Raw genomic sequence first — 11,170 nt, forward strand, 5'->3', positions numbered from 1 at the left:
ATCCATAATTCTCCAGAGTACATTCCCAAACCTTCTCTGGTCTGCTTTCCTTCACTGCTTATGTCAGTCCAGTATCCTTTCAGTCAATGAGCTGTAAGACTTCGTTCACATCTGCGTCAGGGCTCTGTTCATGGGTTCCGTCTGAGCGTTCCGTCAGGGGAACCCATGGACGGAACCCTGACCAACAAACGGAAACCATAGGTTTCCGTTTGCATCACCATTGATTGCAATGGTGACTGATCTGGTGCAAATGGTTGCCGTTTGTCACCGTTGAAATCAATGGTGATGCAAACGGAAACCTATGGTTTTCGTTTTGTTTCAGTCAGGGTTCTGTTCATGGGTTTCCCTGATGGAAAGCTCTGCCGGAACCCAGAACCCTTACAAAGCCTAAACCCTTCATCAGTCTTCAGACCAACAGCAGTTAGTCACTCAAGTCATATCTTATAGTATGTAGGAAACAAGCTGATTGACTTCTAAAGATATTTTACAGAATCCAGATGCCATTTACCTAATGTTGCCCATTCAAGAGATCTGTCCTGAGTGAACTGTAGGATACAGGATAAGTGTACTGGTCGGAAATAGCAGAGCTGATTGAATTCTGACATTAAAAGAAAGAATGTTTGTTTGTTTTTTAGACTCTGCTACAAATTTTTTATTTCTTCTCTTATAATGCTGTTCTGTATATTACTTTATAGTTCCCAAGGATGGTCTGAAAAGTCATGCATTATTTGAGGAAATTCGGATGACCTATATTAAAGAACTTGGGAAAGCCATAGTAAAGAGGGAAGGAAATTCCAGTCAAAACTGGCAACGTTTTTACCAACTGACGAAGCTCATGGATACAATGCATGAGGTAAGTCTTTAGTGGAATATAATAAAATCCACTTATTCTCCTTCACACAAAACAATGTACAATTAAACAGATCCAAGGCATCTTCCATTTAGCATTGTTAAGACAGACATCACTTTCCATTGCTGCTTAGCTTTGAAGCATTGCAAAGTTTAAGTAAGCCTTATTTAAAGGGGTTTTCCCAAAATGAATATTTCTCACCTATCCTGACCAATCACGAAAGTGGGCTTACCTTGCCGTTCCTGGGAGCCCCATAGGAATGGAGCAGTAGTGCTCGACCACCGCTACATTTATTTCTATGGGGTTTAGGCAGGTAAGCCCATTCTCGTGATTGGTGAGGGTCCCAGCGATCGGATAGGTGATACATATAGATTATGGAAGAACCCCTTTGATGAATTTTGGACTATTCTTCCCTGCAAATGTGTTTTAGTTCATCAATATTTCTGGGATGCCTTGCGTGCACAGCTTTTTTCAGGTCGTGCCACAGCATCTCAGTGGGATTTAAATGTACAATAACTTTTCAAACAATATAGATCGAGAGAGAGAGAATCAACTTTGTCATTTAATTACTATTAAAATTTAGTTGTATTACCCCTGCAAATTCTGTGTGAAGTTGCTGCCACTAGTTGCCTCCCTGACTGTAATTTGCTGTCCACCCCCTTTTGTCAGTTAAAATCCATCTGAGCAGAAGAGACGGACAGCAGGATATGGATGTGTGTTTTTCATAGCCTGTCCATAGACTTCCATGGAGAGGGAAGGGGTAGCAGGAGGAAGGAGCAGAAGAAGAGACACACAAACACTGCCTATAGAAGTCTATGGGGGGTTGGAAGTAGGAAGACAGAGCAGAGTGAGAGACACAGATGCTGCTGCCCATAGAGATCTATGGAGAAGGAGCAGAGAGAGATCAGACACAGATGTGGTGGTAAGAGTTATACATCACCCTAGTGCTGGATCCTCAGCTATACTGCTCGGCACTGCAGTATATACTCCTCCATCCTGCTGCAGCTTCTATATATGTGATAGATAAAAATAGGAGAGCAAGCTTCTCTCCTCTGTGTACAGTGTATAGAAGACATAATAGCAGTTAAGGCTTCACACACTTAGTTAGGCTTCCAACGGAAACTAGGAAAACTTTGTTTTTTTCCTAGAGCGTTACCTGAGAATTAGAGAGAAAGCCTACAGAGTAGAAAAGAGAGCCTACAGAGTAGAAAATTGCCATTCTTTTTCAGTGTTTTTCCAAAGGTGGAGACCTAAATAGAGATTTTTGCAGTTTGTTTAATATTTAGTAGGTCTTATGCTTTACCTTTGGGTTCTTTCTCACCTCTTTCAGGATTGCCCATTGTGCTCTTGGATTGATTTTAACAGGTTACCCACTCCTAGGGAGAGTAGCAACAGTTGTAGACAATTTGTCTAACTGTGGATTGATGTACAGCTAGTTCTTTAAAAATGCTTTTTGTAGCCTTTTCCAGCTTTATTCGTCTATATAACACATCTTCTTAGGTCTTCTGAATGATGTTTGCCCCAAAGCATGGTTTACACTAACCAATCTTTATTGAGTAGAACAGATTTGTAAGTAACCTATCTTACTGTGCAGAAGTAAGACTTACACAGAAGTTCACCAACTTTTTCTCTCTTTTGTGCACTGTGGCTGTTTACTCAATGCTTTCTATAAAAGACATGAGCATGGGGTTGACAGTGATGTCAGGGTGGACTCCGGCTCCGGGGTTGCCCCTGACATCACTGTCCATATATGGACAGTGATGTCAGGTGCTTCCCCAGAGTTCTGGAGCAGATTTCCGTTATGTTTAAACCTAGCGGTATCATTATAGAAATGTAGTAGTATTATAGTAATGTAGTATTATTATAGTAGTTCAAATAACTAATTGATTAACAATACTTTTGTATTGTATCAAATTTGAAAGTAATGCGGCCTGTCAACTTCACATTTTTTCTATGTGCAACCCATTTACCCGGCCGAGTTTGAGACCCCTGATTTAGAGCATACAGACGCCATAAGCCTGTTCATGGTTCTGGGGAGAGCTATCTTTGGGAACAGTATTCACCAATTTCCACTCTTCATCTAAGGCTGCATTAACACAGCTGTGATACGGCTCCCACATATTACGGCTGTGCAAATGCAGCCTTACCTCATTTGCTCCCACTTGTAAAGAGGGTGATTAGATAGATAGATAGATAGATAGATAGATAGATAGTAAATGCTGTTTCCTATTAAGGCTCACCTGAGTCACCCATTGCTTTCAAGTGTAATGTTACACAACTAAAACACTCATTTCAAATATAACAATACCCGGTTGCGAATACAAGTTCTAGAGCTGGCTAAACCAATCCATTGGCATCAGAATGTCCTACATCATTTTTCAGGCCAGCAGAACGACTATCATGCCACGTAGCCCATGGTGTCACACCTGTAATGCCACATGGCCAAGTAAGGTGCTGCGCAAATCTGTGCCCTATCACAATTTCACATGCATTTACAGATACATACTACAAATTCGCTTGTTTAGCAAATTACAAAGGAATCTCCTCCAATATAAATGTATATAGTATAATATAGAACATAGAGCTGTGTCTCATTTTACTTGCTTTGAGCATGATTCATTTTTTCTATGTTACCATATTGTCCTTCCTTTTTAGGTGGTTGAAAATCTTCTAGCCTTTTGCTTCTATTCTTTCACGGACAAATCGATGAGTGTTGAATTTCCAGAGATGTTGTCCGAGATTATCAGCAATCAGATACCAAAATATTCGTCTGGAAATATCAGAAAACTTTTATTTCATCAGAAGTGACTGCCTTACTAAAATTCTATATATAAATATATATAAATACATATAAATACATAAACAAAAAAAGTTGCCTTAAGGAAAGAATAAGTCAAATTATAGCTTTTACTGTATTAAAAAGAAATCAGATGTGGTAATTGTCCTTGCAACAGTGTACCTATTGTGATTATGCACTACAGTTCATGTGGTTTACAGAGGGCCAAGATTTGGACAATGAAAAATTCCTCATTTCACTGTTTGAAATGAGAAGAAAAAGTGATCATTAAACCAGAGGCTCCATTCTGAACATTCTGGTAGTATCTTTACGTAGATGGAAGTTGTGCTACATTTTTATCATTGTTTTATTTTCCTGTCAGGTGTTTTTGCTTTTTTTTTTTCTCTCCTATGGGGAAAAATAAGATTTTGATTTCTGCATGTAACCTGCTGAAAGTTTACAAGTGTATATCAGAAAAGGGAAGTTGTGCCTTTTAAGCTACTGTTTGGATCTAGCAGTTTCTCCGTTTTTACAGATGAACTGATTCTCCTTTTTTCTTACATCATCTTTTTCCTATTCTTTTAAGAATCCTGTTGTACAGATTTGGTCCTTTTTTTAAGGCTTGGGCAGCTCACAGCTTTCCGAACACAAGTGAAACATAATATTCTTACACGTAGTCTTTCATAACTACTCTTACCGTGTTGGCCACTCGTCTCTTTCAACTACTCGCCCAAACCAAATGCAGAGTTGTATGGCCAAATACATTTAGAATATGAAGTTTAATCGGAATACGGTATAATTCTTTCGCAAATAATGTACCAGTTGTAAGTACGTACCAGGAGTATTTCTCCTGCATTTTGTTATAAAATCCCTACAACACTCTGCAGGTTTGAGCCCTGCCGTGCCTGGAACGGACTACAGTTCTAAGATGGAGTCGTTTTTGCTAGAAAAGTTCCCATTTCACGTGCCATAATTTCTCAGAGATGCAATGGTAAAAGCTGCTGTAGTCGTTTCAAAGCTTGCCTATGTGTATGCTTTTATTTGTAAGAAATACAAAAAACAAAAAAAACATACAAAAAGCAAATAACAATAAAAAAAAATCTTGATAGCCATTCACTTAAGTTTTGTTTTTTTGTTTTTTTTATCAGATGAAAATATTTTTTACTTTATCAGGGTCACTACAAAAGCCACTTTACAGCAGGGTCATAGATAAAACAAGTTTAATGTGGTAGAAGTAAAAAAAAAAAAAAAAACATTAGTCAACTACATTACTGTGTATAAATTGTCAACTAACTTTATATTTATACTTTTTACAGATGTATGCCATATTGGTATAATTGAGAATGTAGAAAGAAAATGAAAGGGCTACTGCAGCTTGAAATAATACTCTGTTCTATCTCTAAATGCTTTATCTAATATACTAAAAGAGTAGTGTAAAACATACAGCAAGTTTCATTCGGTTCAGGACAAGGAGTTTAGTAAAGCAGCGATTTTAAAATTCGCAATGGAAAGATACATGGCGGTAATTCAGTATACACAAGGTTTATGACATTAACAAGCTTGATAGTGCTGATATTATATTGTGTGATTTTTGTTTCTCAAAAAGAAAAAAAATGGATAAGCACTTAGGTGAATCGAGTTTTCTCTGCATTTCTCTTTTGTACTACTTAATATATGCTATAATCTGCAATAGGGTTCAGGCCTCATTGTACTTTGGCCTAGAATGTTATTGGATGGGTTTATGTCTCTACTGTCATCCCGCAACAGCATTGAGTAAAATGAGAAATGTTTGCTCAAATTATAATAAAATTACAAGAATCCATAAGTTTATGCATAATTAAATTCTCAAATTGTAAATCTTTTTACAGTTTTAATACATTTTCATATTTCTTTTTAGAAACTTTTCAACTTTTTACAGGACTCAGAGACAAATTAAGTCTGTAAAAAAATCTATTGATATTTTGTCAAGGAATAAAGAAGTGAGCGCAATGCAGTTACGTGCTACGAAGCTTTAGGAAAGAAATCAGTGGAATTTCTCAGGATTTCTCTGGCATAGTCCCACCACCTCCCACTGCTCTACCTCCTAGGTTTGTAGTAAAAATCTGTCTGTACCTGTAAGAGGAAGACTCTAATCGCCAATAGTATTTGTGAATCTTGTCCATCATTGCCCAGAAGTCAGTATTGAGAGCACTTATTTTCTCATCTGAAATGGCAGATGGAGAATCCGGTAGATAAGACCCACCGACCCCTCACTCTACCAGGATGCAGAACTTTCATTGAGCCCTAGCATCTAACATGGATTTCTTTTGCTGTATACGTTCCTTGTTTGTCTGTGTCTGGAATGTTGAATGTCACACAGATACATGTCGGCTGACTATAGAGATTGCAACTATGTTTCCAAGACATTTTAATTCTATCTGTAATAACCGCCTCTTCACTGAGGACTTCGTGTTTGTGGTGTAAAAGGCCTAATGTAGTGTGATGTCCATATTCCTGTAGTGCATAATTTAGTTATCACAGTGTTGAAGTTGCAAGTTTATCTTCGCTTTCTCCTTAAAACATTGTATGCGTTTTGAAATCTTAATGCCTTAAGAGTTTGGTATCCGTTGTTTCCAGAGAATTAAGCCTGAGCGGTCTCAATCTATTATTTGCACCAGTGGCTGTTAGGTTGCGTTCACACAATGTGAAAATTGCAGGAATAAGCCGTGACAGGAAAAGCTCATGTGAATACAGCCTTAGTCTTTTAAGAGCTATGCTATTACCTAAAACTTATTGATGTTGTGTAGTAACTTATACCTACAGAACCTATCCAGCTAGCCATTCCTTGCTTTGTAGAGGGCACTTTATAATACCAAATCTTGCACAAATGACATGTGCATAGTTCAGGGTAATTGTATATTCCTAGAGTGCATTTATTGATAATGTTACAGACCTATTACTTTGCTGTAATATTTCCGATAGTATGTGATTGGATAATTTACAAACCAAATTTCCATGTTGTAGGGTTTAATAAACCAATATAGAGAGATGATTATATTTTCTTATGCAGCCTTTCCGAGAGGCCGGACACGCCGCTGGTTCTTAAACAAAAACCAGTGGAGACAATGGCAGAGCTGTTGCCTGCAGCAAACAATCTGGTAACTTCTAATTTTCTAACCAGCACTGGAAATACCAAAAGCCGGAATCTGGTTGTTTGCTTTGGACAGCGCCGCCACTTTTTTTTGTCTACATTTGTTTTTATTTGTGAGGCCCCGTTGTACTCCATGCTCACTGGTCAGTTAAAATATTGTCTGATAACCCGCACTTTTATGGTGTAACCGATGGAAAGTTATTAGAGATTGTTGCTTATTTCTTCAGAAAGACAATAGGAACCATTCACCTACATTATCAAAATAAAGCCATGTTTTAAGCTGCTTTATGCCACTTTACCATATGAGATTATGTTCCTGTTTATCAAAGAGGGGTGGGGATTTGAAGATCTTAGACATAGTATCCGTATTAGCACAAAAAAAGTCCTAGTTTGCTCTTTGCTGCTTCTCCCCCTTATAAGCAATGGATAACATGGATATCTGTATATTCTAGTGGAAACCATTTGTATATTTTTTAAGTAAACAACCATTGGGCTGTCCTTGCCTCCATGACCCCCCTCCCCCCCCCCCCTTTGCCATAATCAGATTATTGGTGGTTGAGTTGCATTAGAACAGGGAATAGATTATATATAATAACTTAAGTGTTGTCTCACTGTGACAACCCCTTTTCAGTTTGAAACTGGCCCAGCCATGAGCTGATCTCTGTGGGTTCAACTTTTGAAACCATGGACGTCAGCTGTTACTGCAGGGGCAAGCTGCCATTCAAATAAATGGTCAACCATGTTAATACAAGGGCAGACTGGGTCCACCAGCGTGGGAGCCGCTCTTTGTAAGTGGCTCCGAACTTGCTGTTAAAAGAAAGGACTCAAGCTAAGTGAGACCCCCTACTTTATGACGTCCATATGCCCTAGTGGGGCATATTGGAAAAAAGTTATCTTCATGATACAATTCCTTTAATGTTTTATATATTTAGTAGCCCTTAAGACGAGAGAAAATAAAAAATATTTGTGATGGGGATAAACTATAATGTCTTTGCCCTTTTTCATCCGCCATGTTAACCAAATTTATTGAAGCTCTAAATCAGGGCTTCTCAAACTGTTTCTACTGGGTCCGCACCATTTAGAATATGGGGATACCTGGTCGAAAACAATAGTAACATTTTGCTCAATTTACCTTTCATTTGTCTCCTGAGCACAGTATATCATTAAAATAAGCACAAAAGGTGTCAATTCTGAGCTTAAACAGAAATTGGTGTCACCAGAGAAAGCCCTGTTCAGTTTATGATAATTTCCATCACACTGCCTCCCCAGCTGCACCTTACCCACAACTAGGGGGCATCCCACTGGTAAGACCCCACCGTACAGCTTGAGAAGAACTGGTCTAGATGACTGACTTCTGTGTTTGACTTAGAGGCTCTGTCACCAGATTTTGCAACCCCTATCTGCTATTGCAGCAGATAGGCGCTGCAATGTAGATTACAGTAACGTTTTTATTTTTAAAAAACGAGCATTTTTGGCCAAGTTATGACCATTTTTGTATTTATGCAAATGAGGCTTGCAAAAGTCCAAGTGGGCGTGTTTAAAGTAAAAGTCCAAGTGGGCGTGTATTATGTGCGTACATTGGGGCGTTTTTACTACTTTTACTAGCTGGGCGTTCTGACGAGAAGTATCATCCACTTCTCTTCAGAACGCCCAGCTTCTGGCAGTGCAGACACAGCCGTGTTCTCGAGAGATCACGCTGTGACGTCACTCACTTCCTGCCCCAGGTCCTGCATCGTGTCGACCACATCGGCACCAGAGGCTACAGTTGATTCTGCAGCAGCATCAGCGTTTGCAGGTAAGTAGCTACATCGACTTACCTGCAAACGCCGATGCTGCTGCAGAATCAACTGTAGCCTCTGGTGCCGATGTGTCCTCGCTCGTCCGACACGATGCAGGACCTGGGGCAGGAAGTGAGTGACGACACAGCGTGATCTCTCGAGAACATGTGTTACATGTGGATTTTGTAACCGATTTCACACTTTTTCATTGCAAAAGGGGTGAAATCCGCAGTGAAAATCCACAACATAATAGGCATGCTGCGGATTTAAAAATCTGCAGCATGCCCTCAAATGTGCAGCGGAAAAATCCCCTACAATGGGGATGTAAAAACTCCACTTACATGTATTGTACTGTACTTTATAGCACCTTTTCATGCGGAATGTGGACTAAAAATCTACAACAAATCAGTCACATCTGAATGTGGGCTGATAAATCCCTGCACTACATTAACGGATGTTTAGGGGTACCCTTCTTATGGATTGATGAATTCTGCACAGGTTTCTGTCATTAATGGAAAGTATGAAGTAGTAATACACATATAAATGAGCCTCAGCGTTAGCTTAAGTTATGATATGCCTTGTAAGAAACGAAAAGTTACTGAGGAGTGTAAAGGACCTGAAAGAAATATGCTCAGTTAAATGGTAGTCTGTGACATCTGAGTCTAGTTTGGTAGGTTGTTTAATCCCATGAATCATTTTATTTATGACACCTGAAAAGCACAGTAGTCATTCTGGAAATTCTTCGAATATCACTTAGTCAGGTCACATGCGCTATTACATTAAAGGGGTTGTATAATGTTGGATAAACATGGCTGCTTTTTCCCAGAACCACCACCACTCTTGTCCCTGGGCTTTGTTTGGTACTGCATCTAAGGGCTGATTCAGACGAACGTGTTTTGCGTCCGTGCCGGCCGCGTGGTTTTCACGCGGCTCGCGCGGACCTAGAGAGGTCTATGGGGCAGTGCAGACAGTCCGTGAGTTTTGCACAGCGTTAGTCCGCTGCGTAAAACTCGCGACATGTTCTATGTGTCGACGTTTCTCGCGTATCACGCACCCATTGAAGTCAATGGGTTTGCGTGAAAATCACGCATGCCTCCGTGGGACAAGCGTTATTCGCGCAATATTAGTAAAAGAATGAATGTAAACAGAAAAGCACCACGTGCTTTTCGGTTTACAAACATCCAAACAGAGTGTCATAAAGATGGCGGCTGCGCGAAAAGCACGCAGCTGCGCATCCATATGAACAGGGCACACTGAGCTGTCAAGTGCAGTCTGAATCAGCCCTAATACACATCTACTTAAATGAGCTGCAATACCAGACACAGCCCGGGGACAAGAGTGGTGCTGTTTCTGGAACTAAGCAGTCTTGTATTTTAAATCTCATACTCCTCGGAGGTTTCTTCTTTACATATAAAGCTTGTTACATTGGCACCGTAGATGACAAACTGTTTTTTGGGGTAAATTGGTCTTTTGCTGCAGAGAAGTGAGACATTTTGTGATCACCAGAATTTTTTTAAATTAACTGGTTGCTAGCACTGGTCATGTGTTGTTTATTATATACTTAGTAGTGCCCATGTTGCTTGCCTGTCAGTTCTATGCCCTTCTTGTGTTTAGTCAGACTAAGGGTATGTTCACACGAGGGCGTCCGTTACGGCTGAAATTACGGGGATGTTTCAGCCTGAAAACATCCCCGTAATTTCAGCCGTACCGGCATGTGCAGGCGCTTGAACGCCGCGTCAATTACGGATGTAATTAGCGCTGCTATTCATTGGAGTCAATGAATAACGGCTCCAATTACGGCCAAAGAAGTGACAGGTCACTTCTTTGACGCGGGCGTCTATTTACGTGCCGTCATTTGACAGCGGCGCGTAAATTACGCCTCGTGTGAACAGACAAACGTCTGCCCATTGCTTTCAATGGGCAGATGTTTGTCAGCGCTATTGAGGCGCTATTTTCGGACGTAATTCGGGGCAAAAACGCCCGAATTACGTCCGTAAATAGGCCGTGTGAACATACCCTTAGGGCTTATTCAGACGAACATAACGTAGTTTATGGCCGTTTTGTTAACAGCTGTCACACGGCTGCATGTATTTTTTATGGGGCTGTTCACACGGCCATTGTTTTAACGGACCGTGTGAAGGGCTAGTGAGAAATAGGACATGTCCTATTTTTTCCCGTCTTCACAGATTCCTCTATATACTGAAGTCTGAGGAATCTGTAAAAACGGGTCCTGTATCGGTGCGACTCGGATGTGATAAATGGTCGTTTTTCACGTTTGAGTTTATACTCGTTCGTCTGAATAAGCCCTAACACAACTCCAGAGACAGAAAGTTGTCTGACTTACCGCATGAGCTGCGCTGGTCAGAAAAGAAAGCAGCTTTGCTCTTCCTTGACATAGATGACAAGATTTAATGAAAAACACTTTGAACACTTAAATTTAGCCCTACGTATGTGGAAAAAATTGGCAGAAGTAGGTGGGGTGGGGTGATGTAGCGCATGACGTTTGTCATTACATGAAAGTATTTATGGTCTAGTGTAATCCCTAGAGGAGAACTTATTTATGGTTTTCTTTGCACTAAACATGTCACAATGTAATGTCTGAACACGCAAATAAAAATGTAAATTTGTACAAAGAC

At 40.0% G+C, this 11,170-nt stretch overlaps 1 protein-coding gene across 3 annotated transcripts in view; it reads left to right on the forward strand.

Moving 5' to 3' along the window:
* The window catches only part of NR3C1 (nuclear receptor subfamily 3 group C member 1), a 173,909-nt gene extending 165,540 nt beyond the window's left edge, over positions 1-8,369 (forward strand). For all 3 annotated transcript variants that reach the window (XM_075856543.1, XM_075856545.1, XM_075856542.1), the window contains exons 8-9: positions 696-853; positions 3,506-8,369. In XM_075856543.1, the coding sequence (XP_075712658.1) occupies positions 696-853; positions 3,506-3,658 (311 nt within the window). In that variant the 3' untranslated portion in view covers positions 3,659-8,369. The remainder of the gene's footprint in view (positions 1-695; positions 854-3,505) is intronic.
* The last annotated feature ends 2,801 nt before the right edge of the window (positions 8,370-11,170 follow it).

This window comes from Rhinoderma darwinii, chromosome 3 (assembly GCF_050947455.1).
Source record: "Rhinoderma darwinii isolate aRhiDar2 chromosome 3, aRhiDar2.hap1, whole genome shotgun sequence".
Lineage (NCBI taxonomy): Eukaryota > Metazoa > Chordata > Amphibia > Anura > Rhinodermatidae > Rhinoderma > Rhinoderma darwinii.